The sequence below is a fragment of the Rousettus aegyptiacus genome, unplaced genomic scaffold (assembly GCF_014176215.1).
Source record: "Rousettus aegyptiacus isolate mRouAeg1 unplaced genomic scaffold, mRouAeg1.p scaffold_m13_p_16, whole genome shotgun sequence".
NCBI lineage: Eukaryota > Metazoa > Chordata > Mammalia > Chiroptera > Pteropodidae > Rousettus > Rousettus aegyptiacus.
In genome coordinates, this window is record NW_023416291.1 from 41813425 (window position 1) to 41827578 (window position 14154).

The 14154-nt window shown below is 53.5% G+C and overlaps 3 protein-coding genes and 1 long non-coding RNA gene across 6 annotated transcripts; 3 read left to right on the top strand and 1 right to left on the bottom strand.

Moving 5' to 3' along the window:
* The first annotated feature begins 353 nt into the window (after positions 1–353).
* Positions 354–6311, top strand: KXD1 (KxDL motif containing 1). 2 transcript variants are annotated; one of them, XM_016132435.2, is made up of 5 exons: positions 354–482; positions 3144–3265; positions 4197–4349; positions 5076–5122; positions 5886–6263. In XM_016132435.2, exons 2-5 carry the CDS (start codon positions 3165–3167, stop codon positions 6113–6115), a joined length of 531 nt encoding a protein of 176 aa, XP_015987921.1. In that variant the 5' UTR covers positions 354–482; positions 3144–3164; the 3' UTR covers positions 6116–6263. The 2 variants fall into 2 exon arrangements, with proteins under 2 accessions (XP_015987921.1, XP_036090287.1); XM_036234394.1 differs by lacking the exon at positions 354–482 and adding an exon at positions 568–1194 and having other exon boundaries at positions 6022–6311.
* LOC118612504 lies at positions 4519–7745 on the bottom strand. The gene is made up of 2 exons (XR_004955040.1): positions 7588–7745; positions 4519–7421 (listed from the first exon to the last, which is right to left on the bottom strand). It is a non-coding gene; the product is annotated as an uncharacterized LOC118612504 (long non-coding RNA).
* A 204-nt stretch (positions 7746–7949) lies between these two features.
* On the top strand, positions 7950–10207 carry UBA52 (ubiquitin A-52 residue ribosomal protein fusion product 1). The gene is made up of 5 exons (XM_016132437.2): positions 7950–8090; positions 8813–8935; positions 9145–9231; positions 9831–9933; positions 10016–10207. The coding sequence occupies exons 2-5, from the start codon at positions 8833–8835 to the stop codon at positions 10107–10109; spliced, it is 387 nt and encodes a 128-aa protein (XP_015987923.1). The 5' UTR covers positions 7950–8090; positions 8813–8832; the 3' UTR covers positions 10110–10207.
* A 1218-nt stretch (positions 10208–11425) lies between these two features.
* On the top strand, positions 11426–13997 carry REX1BD (required for excision 1-B domain containing). 2 transcript variants are annotated; one of them, XM_036234393.1, is made up of 5 exons: positions 11426–11544; positions 11637–11722; positions 11935–12247; positions 13120–13199; positions 13767–13997. In XM_036234393.1, the coding sequence occupies exons 1-5, from the start codon at positions 11443–11445 to the stop codon at positions 13837–13839; spliced, it is 654 nt and encodes a 217-aa protein (XP_036090286.1). In that variant the 5' UTR covers positions 11426–11442; the 3' UTR covers positions 13840–13997. The 2 variants fall into 2 exon arrangements, with proteins under 2 accessions (XP_036090286.1, XP_015987920.2); XM_016132434.2 differs by having other exon boundaries at positions 11637–11719; positions 12043–12247.
* The last annotated feature ends 157 nt before the right edge of the window (positions 13998–14154 follow it).

Below are 14154 nucleotides of genomic sequence, written 5' to 3' on the forward strand. Positions count from 1 at the left end.
AGATCTGAAAAAATGCAACGTGGGTTCCTGGACCAGAAAAAAACGTCAGCAAAAGCAGAGCCGGGGTTTTTGAACCGGGGTCTGATTCTCAGCCTGAAAATCAGGACACTTGGGTCTGGGTCGACCACAGGCAACTCGAGCATGGTATGGTTTCGGGGGCTTGCCTGCCGCTCTCAGACCTCGGTCTTACCAGCTATGAAACGGAATGTTTTACAGCCTTTTCCACCCCTTCCGGTCTTCTTTAAAGCTCGGGTTTTGGAAACTACGCAGACGCGAGAGCGACAGCCTGATTGGCTATGCGTTATGACGTACACGGGAACAGAAGCCTCACATAAGCCCCACCTTTTCCTGCCGCCCCTCCTCGCACACAATTAGGCCCCGGACACGTCGCTGCCACGCGCACTTGCACGTATGGTGCGTGGTGACGTTCCGGCGGCGCGGGCGCCATCCCGGAAGCGCGAGCAAGGCTGCCAGATGTGCAGGTGCTGCTGCCACTGATGCCGGGGCCGAGTTCGGGGTGGGGCTGGGACTGCTGGGGCTGCTGGGGAGCCGGGCCGGGTCGAGCGTGACCCTTGGGCTGTCGGGGGGTGGGATGTGCTGCTGGCCACATCTAGGCACCCCTTCTGCGGACAGGTCTCAGGTTCCCCGTATGTTCAGTGGATCCGGCTCCGGGTTGCGGAAGTTGGGGCCGCCTGTGTTCAGGCTGTGCCGTGTCACCTGGAACCGTGCGTTGCCCTGGTTAGGCTGTAGTTTTCCTGCCTTTCAGGGGCGCAGTGTGTGGGGATATGCAAGCCCCGCCCCAACACCGGGGTTTCGCTAAGCTTGGGCCGCGTAATTAAATTCTGTTCAATGATCTGGGTGCAATCGCGGTGCCTCTCTGCCTCGCTGTTTGACCTTGGGCAACGGAGCCCATCTTCGTGAGCCTTAGTTGTCCTCAGTGATGATAGTGTCTGCCTCGTAGGGGTGATTGGGGATTAAATTTGCTCATATTCTTGGAAGCACCAGGGGAGCCCTCGTCAAAACGCTGATTCCAGCGCCCTGCCCTAGGATTTCTTCACGCTTCTCTTGGAGAAACAGCCTGCTCCGAGATCATCGTTTTATCACCGTTGGTTTCAGTTCTCACATAGTACTGTGAGATTCTGATTCTTTGTTATTCTAATATTCTAGATGAGAAGACCAACTCAGAGAAGTGAGGTGACTGTCCCAAGCCCACACAGCCTCCCTCTCTGCGTGTTTCACTAATAAATATATTTGGAGCAGGAACCAGAACCCTTGCTGGGTCATTTTCACTCTTATGTGGTCCAGACTAGCTGTTAGGCAGGAAAGGCTTCCTGACAAAGGCAGCTGGGGATGAAGGGGTGTTCCTTGAATCCCTCACATTTGGGAGAAGAGCACGGAAAAGGAAAGAGCCCAACTTTGATGCAGAACCGATTACTGTAGGCCCAAATCCTGCACCTGCCAGGCTTAGCTATGGGCTTCTAGCTACATGACTCTGTCCTTTGAGCCCAAGTATCCTCTTCATACATGATCATGGTTTTTTAAAACTATAAAGACTGTGAGTGTCTTTACTTGACACATAAACTGGTTATTGGGGAGGGGCGGGCAGAATCTCATCAGGTGTGGCACTTTACTTCCAGAAGCCATGTCGGGGCTGCAAACAGCTAAACCAGATTCAGGGCACAAATACTCTTGGCTTCCATGGTGTTTAGGGGGTAAAAAAGTAGTTGCTAACATTTGTAAATGATGTGATTTCACAGAAAAAAAAAATCCATTTTTCTTTTTTACATCTACAGCACTTGGTCTTCCTAGGTGGTCTCCCATACAAGTACTAACCAGGCCTGACCCTGCTTAGCTTGAGATCAGATGGGATCCGGCTTGCATTTTTTTTTTCTTTCTGGATCAAAATGAGAAGTCAAGCAAGAAGCTGCTCTAAGCAGCAGCTGTCCTATCCTGGATAGTTACTGAACACCTGTATAGATTCACACTTTTGTGGTTCCTGTGGACCATGGGCATTTGAGTTGTGACTCAGGTTCACTGGCTGTGTGACAATGGCTCAGTGCCTCTGTTTCTTAGCTTCAGTTTTCTCACATGTAAATAAGGGTAACAGTTTCCATGTATAAAGTTAGTACCTCGTTTAGCTTAAGGTAGGTGCTCAATAAAGAGCAAGGTGGATTAAATGGGCTTTGAAAGCCCCTCCTGATCGTGTATGTATGTATCTAAACCAATGGCAAGTGGACTTTTGTTTGGCCATTAAATGTGTGGGCCCTAGAACCAAGGTATGCCAGGATTCTGGGTTTTTCCTGAAGTACCCCACAAGTAGGGTCAGTACTGAAGCTGTGGCCTTTCTTGCCCTGGCCTGATACAGGAAAACCCCCACCCACTGGGATCGTCATCTGTGTGCCAGGGAAGCTAAGAGCCCAGAGCCATCTAGGGGGTGCTGAAGCCTATAGCCTGGTTTTGAGTACCTGAAATTCTTGGCTTTAATTTGCTGTTAAAAGTTTAGTGGCAGAGCTGAGTTTGAACAATTCTGTTTGCCTCTGCCAGGTGAAATTCTGGCAATCCCTTGCTGTAAGGCATGTTCTGAGCTGTGCTCTGGAGACAGAGCAGCGAGTAAGATAGACATGCCTCTGCCCTCTTGGAGCCAATAGTGCTGTGGGGGCGACAGGCAAACAGGTCAACTGAAAACTAAGATAATTTCAGACAGAGATGAGCCAGTGAAACAATTAAAACAAGGTGAAGTGATGAGAGTGACCACAGACCTCCTGGGAGAGAAGACATGAGGTTGTGATAATCTGAAAGGGCAGCATGCATGCTCCAGCAGTGGGGACAGCAGGTACAAAGGTGGGAATGGGCAGATGCAGGGGGGCATGGGAGGAGTTGGGCAGATCTAGGCAGGTGGCCTTGAGCTCATGGAGAGTAGATGCCAGAGAGTGGGAATGGGATTCTGATGTGCTTGAGTACAAGTTATAAATATGATCTCCTGTAATTCTTGAAACACCTTCGAATTTCCAGGATGACAAAGCTGAGGCTCAGGTGGCATGACTCACTTTCAAGCAGCCTGTGGGGTTCCTGGTCCCTCCTCTCTATCCTATGTTCCCTCAATGTCTGGTGCAGACTCAAGACTTTCTTCCTGCCTGTTTTAGGCAGCGGAGGAGGAAGAAGAGATGGACCCCCCAGACTCAGCCTCAAGGGTCTTCTGCAGCCGCATCCTGAGCATGGTGAATGCGGATGACGTCAATGCCATCATCCTAGCCCAGAAGAACATGTGAGCAGTGGCCAAGCATCCTAGGCCTAAGCATGGGAAGAAATCCACTTGGCTTCAAAGCCAGCATTCTTGTCAGACCTGCCCCTACTCCGGCCCCACTGGCTCCAAAGTAAATTCCTTCCTGGCCTAGAGGCGAAGGCCTGGTACAGGAAGCATGGCTTTGAGCTGGTTTCACAGCTGCAGATGGCTTTGGGGTAGGGAGCTGCAGCAGCTCCTGACCCAAGGCCAGGGGTGGGGAAGAGCTGGGATAAGTAGAGGCTGCTGGGAGATATAAGGGAGCAGGTGGGCAGAATTCCTGTTGGGAGCCTGGTTTCGGAGAGTCTAGGCTGTTTGTCTGCAAGCAACTGAGGTCTCTTTGAAGGGCCGTGAATGCCTTTTTACCTTCCTTGGGGCTTGGCACCATAGCCATTGCAACCCCATTCTAATACTGACCTAACCTGTGAGGAAGAAGGGCTGACACAACCTTGGGGTGGAAGTGTAGTCTCCTGGGGCTTCATTTTTGTGTCTTTAAGCCAAAGGTTCTTCTTTCAATTTATGACACAGCACAGCACTCGCCCTGTAACAGAAGTGCTAGGTGTGTCTGGGTTTCAGTAACACCCATCCTTCTTCTAGTTCCTTAGGTCACATTCAGACCTACCTGGGGAATTCCCAACCTGAGGAGAGACAAAACCAGACACAAATTTTCCTAGCCCTATGGTGTCAGGGCTGTGCCAGAGAAACATCCTGAGGTTAGGGGTGTCAGGGAAGTAAAAAGTCTGTTTGAGGGAGGGGGTGAAGGCTACATGAGAAGCGTTCACTTGAATGGAGTTTGCTAGGGAGCTCAATCAGCACATGAAAAGGTCGTGGATTAGGAAAAGGCTTAGCATTATCAGTTGGCAGGGTCCTTCCTATAGGCTGAGCAGAGGGGTTGGTGCCCTTTCTCTGCCACCAGGCTAGACCGCTTTGAGAAGACAAATGAGATGCTGGTGAACTTCAACAACCTGTCAAGCGTCCGCCTACAACAGATGAGTGAGCGCTTCCTGCACCATACAAGGACTCTGGTGGAGATGAAGCGGGACCTGGATAGCATCTTCCGCAGGATCAGGTGAGTGCTGGCCTCTGCCTTCCCTTCTAAGCCCTGGTTCCTCCTTTTTCAATGAGGGTCACCCAGGTGTTCCATGTAACATGCCAACAGGGAGAGATCCAGCTCACTTATTTTATGAGGTTTCATCATGTACTTAGCATCCAAAAACATCCGAACTCTGGGATCAAAATTAAGTTTCTGAATTTAAATTTTATTTATCTTTCAAAAAATGCAACATAGCACCAAACATATCATGCAGAAAAGGCAAGCCTCCCATTCCCCTAGCCCTCCACCCAGGTCTTCTCTGAATAGGTAAATGAGATTGCAGCCAGCATTCCCTGCCTCAATGGGCCTTACTCCCTAGGACGGAGGGACAGAATTGAGACAAGTAGCCCAGAGCAGCTGTTGAGGAGGGGGTGGAGAAGCTTCTTAGAAGGCTGTCCAGATAGATGAGGATTAGAATTCAGAAAGGCATTATAGATAGAGGGCCCACCAAATGCCCCAATCCAGGCCCAAGGACGCACAGAAACTGACAGCTGGGTGGCTGGTGCCCAGCCAGAGAGTGGAAGGTCTGAAGGGCCAAGTGCCTTGGCCTCCCTCCGGCATGGAAGCAGAATGTGACAAGCAATGAGGGAGGGGTTCCCACTGCCCACCCATCCAGAGCCAACCACAAGGGTTGCTGCCCTGCATTGGGCCTAGCATGTCCAGTCAACAGTTTCAGCCTGTGTGCCTTCCCTTACCCAACAGGATGCTGAAAGGGAAGCTGGCCAGGCAGCACCCAGAGGCCTTCAGCCGTAAGTGTCACCCAGGGCTCCTGCGCCCCATGTCTTGAACTCTGTATCCCTTGGATGCCAGCACCCTCAGCCCAGGGCTGGCTTCCAGAAGGTCACCTCAGGGACTGGTGGGCCCAGAGACCTGGGATAGGGGTGGGGGTGCTGGCCTGGCCTTCTTGGCAACCTGCAGCACGGGTGCTGGGACCAGAGTCCCTTGCCTGCGGGGAGGTGCACAGGGTAACATGGATAAGAATGATGACAATCCTTGCCCCAATGAGCACCACATAACCCTACAAGCCAGGCTGTTACCACAGACAGCCATGAGTTGGGGGCTATGTCCCCGTTTTATACAGGAGGAAACTGAGGCCCTGAGGGGGAAGTGCAGCATCCCCGCAAGTTTACCCCATGTGCTGAATGGGCCAGTAGCTCCCCACATAAGGGCTGCTGACAACCACAGGGACAGAGGCAATGCTGTCATCATCAGTCCCAGTTTATCAAGCAAGGAGCTGAGGCAAGGCCAAGTGAGGGGCCTGGCCCAAGTGACACAGTTGAGGGCAGAGCCAGGCTCAGGCTCTCCGCCAAGGCCCATGTTGGCCTTACCCAGAGAACCTGGGTTCTTACCACACCTTAAAGGGAGGCCTATTACCTGCCTGAGCCTCGGTTCCCTCTTCCATAAAATGGAATAAGTTATGCCCTATGCAGGGTGGGGCTGTCAGGGGCCACAGGCCCAGTTAGTTAATCCCTCATCACAGTGACTGACCAATTCCTGGGCCTCCTTACCCAGATGTCCCAGAGGCATCCCTCCTGGAGGACGAGGATGAAGACCCCATCCCACCCAGCACCACGACCACCATCGCCACCTCGGAACAGAGCACAGGCTCCTGTGACACCAGCCCCGACACTGTCTCTCCCTCCCTCAGCCCTGGCTTTGAGGACCTGTCCCATGTCCAGCCCGACTCCCCTGCCATCAACGGCCGCAGACAGACAGATGATGAGGAGATGCTGGGCGAGTAGCCCTGCTCCCAGGCGCTTTAAGGGGTCTCAGAGCAGTGGCAGCACTCCTTGTGTCTGAGGTGGCAGAAGGCAATCCTGCCTCAAGATGGTCAGCTTTGCCACCCTATTCTTGGGCTCCCTGGGGGACAAGGGGTGTGGAGTTCCTGGGGGTCTCATTCTTACTCCTTCCTCACTGATTGCCTCTCCTGTAGACCCTCTGCCAAGCCAGGGATGAGCACCAGCTGGAGTTGTTGGGCTGGGTGCAAGGAAGCCTTTCCAGAGGCAGGCCTGAAGTCTGCACTGAACAACACTTAAAGGTTCCAGAGACCAAAGCCACACGACTCCTGCCCCAGCATCCCTCAGGACCCCCTTGAGGTAGAACAAGAACTATCATGTTTGAGTTCACCCGAGCCTACTCCCGCACCTACTAATTCTGGCCTCCCTGCCCCTTCCTCCAACGAAAGTATTAAATACTTTCTCTAAATGGTATCTCAAGGTTTCTGAAAAAGCTGTAGAAAGCTCAAGACAGGCTCCCCATTTGCTCAGCCTTGAGCCATAAGGCTCACGTTTCTCTGAACAGAGGTGTGGACCTGAGGGCCCTTTAGGCCTATCCTGGGGCCTCCGTGGAGCAAGCTGAATCACCTTGGAAATCAGAGTTTAACGGAATATTTTTGTACCCGATGTTTACAGTTGCTGTTGGGAAGTTATCAATAAAAAGACTCCGTTACTATAAAGAAGGGTGTTACTAGGAGTGGCTTTCTTCCATTCTTAGGTACATCAGCTCAGAAGGGGGTCAAGTACTGGATGTGGGACAGGATGGGGTGCTGACAGCCAGGCACCACTGGGCCAAAAAGATGTGGCTGCCCTTGGTGGGAGTCTCCGGCGGTGGCAGCCATAATAACCCAAGCTTTTTTTGCCACTCCTCACAACACTGTTCCCTTAGCTCCTCCAAATCTGTCACAAGGTAGGCTCCGCAGGGAGCTGAGCTGGGTCTCATTCCCCATTAGACACAGAGTCCCTTCTTTGAACCACTTAAGAAATGTTATTGAAGGGATCCTCCAAGACCCGAGAATGTCTGCTTTTGCCTGGTCCATAGAGGCGCTGGGAAGAGTTTAATAAAGAGGTACGCTGCCAAATCCACAAGTAACTTCATCCTCACCTCTTTCCTGTACCGTGCACTTAGCCATTCATGAGTCTCCCGGTTCCTACATCCAACACAGCCCCTGGGTCTCATTCCATTTACTTGAGTTAATGCACCAGCCCCACCTGCTCTTCTTGCTCTTCGAAGCACCGCCCTGAAATCCTTCCGCGCACAGCGAATCGAGAGCTGATTGCAAATAATTGATTCCAGGAGTTAGGTTCCTGGGTGGCCCCCGGGGTTCCGTCCCAGCACGGCCGCCTACCTTCCCTGCCACGCACGCCTGCGTCCTGGGCCTGCAGACCCTCTGCTTAATGCCTTCGCTTTAGCACAAAAGAATCTACTCAATAAGTACCCGAGCGTCAGCAACGTGCTATCTTCAGGCGACCTGAGACGGCTGAAGACCTGGGGAGGTGTGGCAGTCTCCTCATGTGACCCCGGGGCGGACCCACACCCGGAAGCAGGCGGTCGCGCGACGCTCGCTCGCCGGCGCCGCCGCTTCTTCCCGCAGCACTGAACATAGCAGCGGGGCCGGGCGGGGCCAAGGGTGGGGCACAGCGCGCGGCGCGCATTGTGACGCAAGCGCGCAGCGTGCTCGGTGCGCAGGCGCTTTCTGCGGCGATTTGGCGGTTTCCGGTTCCGTCGCTCTCTTTCTCTTCAACGAGGCGGCCGAGCAGGTCGGGCCGGCGTCGGTGTGGGTTCGCCCTGGGCCGGGATCGGGCAGGAAGCTGTGAGGGCCACGGGGGCTCGAGCAGCGCAGGGGGCTGCCCTGAATCCATCCGTGCGGGCCAGGTTCCGCGAGTCGTCTGAATAGGGAGCATTGGGCCGGTGTTGCGAGTCCCGTCTGAAACCCGGGAGGTGAACCGGCTTTTAGGAGAGTGGCTTGCTCGCGCCACCTGCCTGAACTATCCGACGGGGCTTTGGGTCAGGGGTGGGTCCTCTTGGGCAGATCCAAGTTAATGGGGAGGAATATTAAGCATGTAAATTGTCTCCGTGCCAGACAGTGTCAATTCCTTTAAAATAATTACCCCTGATCGCAGGCTGGGTCATTACCTGTTTTGTTTTCTACATCTGTAAGGAGAGGCTGGCGGTGTCCACCTTGTAGGCCTTTTTTTTTTTTTTTTTTTAATGAAAAAACTTACCATGTAAACAAATATCTGGCACTTAGTTGGCAGGTATTTATGGGTTGGCGCAAAGGCAGGAGGTGTGATCCAAGAAGTTTGGGGGTTAACTGAGAAAGAAACCCAGAGTAAGTTTGAGCTTGGAGTTGGAAAAGAAAGGGTTTGGAGGGTGACTCCCAAGATGAGATTCCCGTCCAAGCTGCAGGAAGGGCATTTTGTGAAACAGATATAGCCATGGGCTTGTGGAAGAGAGGGAGGAAGGATGAATGGATGGATGGGATCTCCAGGTCACATTTGGGGAAAATGTATCTGGCAAGATGGTTCCTTAGCCTTGTACTTACCATTCCATCTGTAGCTTGGAGAGGGTGGAAAGAGACAGGCACTGGGGCAGACCTATAGTGGAGGTCAATGCAATGTTTGGACCTACATTACTCACTGCTTTGTCCTACTCCCCTCCAGTCTCCCCAGCAAACGCAGAGATGCAGATCTTTGTGAAGACCCTGACAGGCAAGACCATCACACTCGAGGTCGAGCCCAGTGACACCATTGAAAACGTCAAAGCTAAAATCCAAGACAAGGAGGGTGAGTTGGGCTGGATCTGGGTGCTGGCCTTCGACAGACCTCAGTTTTGACAGTGCTTCTGCGTAATCTCAGGAAGGCAGCTTGTCATCTCTGCCTCGGTTTCCCTTTTGATAGATTAGGAATAATGATCGAGCGGGCCTATAGAGTGAGGGAGAACTACCAGTAATATGCTTGCCAGAGCCTCAGTAACAGCTGCTTTCACTTTCTAGGTATCCCACCTGACCAGCAGCGTCTGATTTTTGCGGGCAAACAGCTGGAGGATGGCCGCACTCTCTCAGACTATAATATCCAGAAAGGTATTGGGGATGTGGTGGCTGGACAGTTCCCCATGAAGCCTACGATCCACATGGGGCACTTGACAGCCTTGTTGGCACCAGGAAAGGGTTTGAGAGGATGGTTCTTAAAGTGAGAATCAGAGGAGGTAGGCGAGTTCTGCTTTACAAGATACTGTTTTCATCATTGGAAAGTGTCCTATGATCTCAACCTGTTTCCAAATGGCAATCATTTCCCATGTTCTTGTTCACCTTTTTTTCTTTTTTAGACAGGTTTAAAAATGTGAACACTATAAAGAAAATCACTCCTTGAAGCAATAAGCTTTATTTTCCCTAACAAGAATGAAAGATTACCCTCTTACCACTTAGAAAACACTTATGCCTGTCAGGAAACCCACCTGGACACCACTTTGGCATATAAAATCTAACTCCCCAAGGGATGGTGGGAGATTCTTTAGGTTGGGCTGGCGTCAGTATTACCCAAGGGATTCTGACATGTCCCTTTCATACTTGAGAAGCAATGGTCTACAGAGGATTGGAGCACCAGCCCTGCCCTGCTTCTGTTGACTGAGTGCTGGGCCCAGGCTTAGTTGCTGTCTCTCTCCAACTCTTGTTGCCTATAGAGTCCACCCTGCACTTGGTGCTTCGTCTGCGGGGCGGCATCATTGAGCCCTCCCTCCGCCAGCTTGCCCAGAAGTACAACTGCGACAAGATGATCTGCCGCAAGTATGTACACTTGGGGTTGGGCAGACTGGACCTGGCAGGAGGGGGTCAGTTGCCCTCACCAGTTCCTCCTTTTCCCACACAGGTGTTATGCCCGCCTGCATCCCCGTGCTGTCAACTGCCGGAAGAAGAAGTGTGGCCACACCAACAACCTACGTCCCAAGAAGAAGGTCAAATAAGGCCTCTCCACCGCCTCAGCCTGCAGGGCAGCCACCTGCCCAAACCCCTTGGCCCAGAGGCCTCAATAAAGTTTCCCTTTGATTGACTGGAGCAGTAATTGGTGTCCAGGTGACTTGTCTTTGCAATGGGGACATGACCAAGATGTGGACATCTCCCTTAGGGACTTGGCTATTACTTCACTGCCAAGCCCTTGGCAGTCCTGTCCTGGGTTCCAGTTATCTATAAAATAGGCTATCCTGGTTCTTCTTGTCTGGAAGTTTGTCATAACAGCGCAATCGGGTTTAGTCCCTAGTGAGCCCACTCATCTGGGTTTTATCTATAACAAAGTGAGACTGGATTTAGCTGGGCCCTGGGTATGTTCAGGTGTGAGTGGATGGGGAGGAAGGGGCACCCCACCTAGTATAAAACACCTATTCTCAAATTTTGGACATGAGATGCACATGGGTACTGCCTGAGACCAGTGATCTCAGGCCTATTTTCTTGACTGATGCTTCTGCAAATCAGGTGAGGTTTGTGCACTGTACTGGCCTGACATAGCCAAGCTTTTAGGGTGCTTGGAGTAGATAACCCAGGCCTAAGAATAGCTGAGATCTGCAGTGCCAGCTAAAGGCTAAAGTCCCGATCACTCCCATAGCTTACTTCCATTTCATCCATGTAAAACTGACCTCTTCCTCATTAGGCCAGGCCACCACTATCCAGTCTTCCCCATGTCCACCCCTGGAGAAGGAAGCTTCTTAGTTCAAACTAGGTAGTACATCTCTCGCAGAAAGCTCAGAGGCTGCCTCTGCACTTAGTATGAGGCCCTGTTTGCCATACGTCTTCCCCCAGGCTTCCCTCTGAGGTCATTTCTAAAGTAACAGTCTGCAAGTCATCTAAAGTCAGCTGGGTTCCAGAGACCTGAGCTCTGTAATGTCGAAGGGTGTTGAAATCCTGCTCCTGTCACTACTTTGTGACATTAATAGATGTCACCTTGGGCTCTGTTTTCCTTATTTGAGCAGCAACAGGTTGTGAGGATGAAAGGAAGTTGGTGTTAACAAGCGAATAGAAACAAACCTACAAACCGAAGGACAGCTTTGCTGTACCCAGAGCCATATATTCAAGGATAAGCAGGAGAAAGCAGGCGCTGGGCGGGAGCAAGCAAAAGGGTGGGGTGGGGATGGGTGTCGGGCCTGAGAAGCCCCCAATCGGTTCTCCATTCTTCCCGGGATATTCCGGTCTTCAGGTTTCCGGGTTAGCGGGCCACAGGCTGGGGTCTGGAGACCTCCATGCCTGGAGGGGGCGCCTAACGCAGCGGAGCAACCTGCTCCCGGGCGGGGCCAGGGCTGCGTAGTCATGATCACCAACGAGTCCGCGGCTGAGTCCACGGTTCCCACTGTGCCTAAAGCTGCGGCAGCCTCAGAAACCCCGGAGCTCGAGGAGCCGGTGTGGCCCTGGGTGAGCCGGAGCCCGAGTGGGAAAAGGCGCAGGGCGGGCGGTGCAGGCTCGGGGGCGCCGGCTTCATGCCCCAGCCGTACCCCCCTCCGTAGAAAGATGCCCCGATCCGGGCGCTGGTGCAGCGTATCCTCCAGTTGCAGGCTGAGCGCACGCAGGCCTTCCGCTGGCTAGAGGAGTAAGTGTGGGCGTAGGGGCCGCAGGGTTCAACCCCCGCCGGATCGAGGTGGGCGTGCCCGGGGCAGAGCGGGTCCTCGCGTAGGGGCATTGTCAGGGGCGGGGTTTGTGGGCCGATCCGTTGCGCGTCCCCACTTCCCGAAATGCCACTCCGCCGGGTGTCCCTCCCTTCCCCAAGCGGAGTGGGCCTCTATTGGGTTCACCTGCAGAAATCATTGTATGTCTTCCACACTCGGGTCCAGGGACACTTCCTGGGGGGCTTTCAGGTGGCCTATGCGGGTGCAGAGCTTGGGGACGTAGACTCAGGACCCCCACCTGCCGCAGAGGCCACCGCCAGTACCTGCGCAGCGGCCCGCCCTACGACTTCCCGCGCTACCGGAGCAAAGTGCACGAGGTGACCCAGGCTTTCGCCGCCGTTTCGCGGGAGGTGCTGGCGGTGGAGGCCGAGCTGGCCGGGCCCCGAGCGCAGCCGCTGCTCGCGAGCCATGTGCGCAGCCTGCAGCAGCTGGAACACACACGCCTGGCTACGGTGAGGCCCCGCCCCCGCCCCCGGCCGCGGCCCCCTACTCCAAGCCGGGCCTCTCTCGCGTTAGCCTTGGTCCACTTTGCGCCTCTTGGGCGAGGGGCCGCTTTCTGGACCCCACAATCCCGCCCCCAGAGCCCCAGACCTCACCTTTTCCTGCCCATTTCAATCTTCCACTAGGCTTCATTTGGGATTCTCCGGCTTCCTGGTCCCCACCTCTCCGTCCGGTTTTATTACAGGCTTTTAGTCCCCGGACACGTCCGTCCATCCCAGTACTATCCCGCCCGTAGTTTAATGCTTTCCAAAATGCCCCGCCTCCACAATCCTCCTGTCTCTTGGCTTTCCTAATGCCTTAGGTCTGGTCCTCAACCCCTTGCATGTGGAGGGGAATATGGGTTTTCAAGCCACGTCCCCTCCTTGTAACCCCAGACCCCAGCCAATGGTCTGGGCCTACTCTGCCCCTTTGGCCAATCCTGGCCGAAATACACTATTCCCAGGCCAAGTCCACGTGAAGTCACTCCCACTTCCGAGATCCCAGTTCAGCCTACTTCCACACTGGGATTAATGCCTTGACCTACCCTGAGACTATGATGCCCCTGCTACTCCACCCAACACCAATCCCTAACTACTATTCCCCTGCCCACATGCAGCCATGCCCATGCCATGCTCTGTACTGTAGAGCCTGCCTACTCTTCTCTCCTTGGTCCCTCTAAACTGAATCCCAGGCTCCTCCTGTGCAAAGTATGACCCTCTCAACAACCCTTGCAACTCCTGGCCATGGCCCAACCTCTGCACTACCTTTCTGGTGTCTCTTCCTCCCTCACATGTGGGAAGGCAGGAGGTGGCCTCTGACCACTGTGACATCCTCCCCATACTAGGTGGCCCTGCTGCAATTGATGGGGGTGCCAGAGCTAACAGAGCAGGAGGACACCCTCCAGATACACCAGCTGAAAATGAAGTAAGTATCACCTCCCAGTGGGCTAGCCACGCTAGATTTGCACATGTACCATATGCCTAGGGCTGGCACCATCAGACCCTCTGGACCTACATACAACCCTAAGAGTGGGTACACTGGAGTCCACACCCGATGGCTCCCAAACACACAGCATATATTTCCCCAGTGTATACATTCTCCATTTTCACACCAGACTCACTGTGCATCTCAAATATACCAATCTTGTTCACATGGCTGGACTCAGAGCTTGGACACGGTCACCCGGGCCCCACCCCCCAGCACACATCTCCACATTCCTGCCCTTGCCCACCCAAGCACACACACATGCACACCCCGTCAACATCTGATGGCATACACCTACCCAAGATGGCCATTTCTCTTTGCCCACTGTGACCTAAGGGACTACCCCTGCTCCCAAGCACCCAAAGTGGTCCTCCCAGCTGCTAGTGCTACCTGGAGGCTTGGCAGCAGGCAGGAGGGCCCAGGGTTTTTCACAGCCCCCTCAGAGCTGCCTAGTGGAGGCTAATTCACCCCATCTGGGTTTTATTTATAGTTCTTATCCTCTTTTAGGGTAATTAAAACCATGGAGGCCATCAGCGAGGTTCTCCAGGACCTCAGGTTTGATGCAGAATCTGTCGAGTGATCATGGCTCCTCAGAGACGCACTGAAGGGAGATGGAAAATGGGGCAGGTGGCACCCAGATCAACTCTGACTGCCAGCTGGCCAGGGTTGTGCCCTGCTGGGCTGTTGACCCTCCTTGAGGTTGCCACATCTCCCACAATAAAGAAGCATTTGTCTGCAGCTGCTCCACTGTCTGTGTCCTAGGGTACTAGTGGGGTTGTGTCTGGGGACAGGGCCCCAAAAGGGCAGGGATGGAGGGTGGAACTCCTTCTCTCAACTGAAGAAACTGGTGTTTTGAATCACACTCTCCAAGGAGTTTAACACCAGCTATTTCAGA

Excerpts from the sequence above, each read along its gene's own strand:
- KXD1 (XM_016132435.2), top strand. The coding sequence starts at position 3,165 with ATGGACCCCCCAGACTCAGCCTCAAGGGTCTTCTGCAGCCGCATCCTG. Across the intron at positions 3,266-4,196 it reads ATCCTAGCCCAGAAGAACAT|GCTAGACCGCTTTGAGAAGA; the intron begins GTGAGCAGTGGC and ends CTCTGCCACCAG. Across the intron at positions 4,350-5,075 it reads AGCATCTTCCGCAGGATCAG|GATGCTGAAAGGGAAGCTGG; the intron begins GTGAGTGCTGGC and ends CTTACCCAACAG.
- UBA52 (XM_016132437.2), top strand. The coding sequence starts at position 8,833 with ATGCAGATCTTTGTGAAGACCCTGACAGGCAAGACCATCACACTCGAG. Across the intron at positions 9,232-9,830 it reads AGACTATAATATCCAGAAAG|AGTCCACCCTGCACTTGGTG; the intron begins GTATTGGGGATG and ends TGTTGCCTATAG. Across the intron at positions 9,934-10,015 it reads GACAAGATGATCTGCCGCAA|GTGTTATGCCCGCCTGCATC; the intron begins GTATGTACACTT and ends TTTCCCACACAG.
- REX1BD (XM_036234393.1), top strand. The coding sequence starts at position 11,443 with ATGATCACCAACGAGTCCGCGGCTGAGTCCACGGTTCCCACTGTGCCT. Across the intron at positions 11,545-11,636 it reads AGGAGCCGGTGTGGCCCTGG|AAAGATGCCCCGATCCGGGC; the intron begins GTGAGCCGGAGC and ends CCCCCTCCGTAG. Across the intron at positions 12,248-13,119 it reads AACACACACGCCTGGCTACG|GTGGCCCTGCTGCAATTGAT; the intron begins GTGAGGCCCCGC and ends TCCCCATACTAG.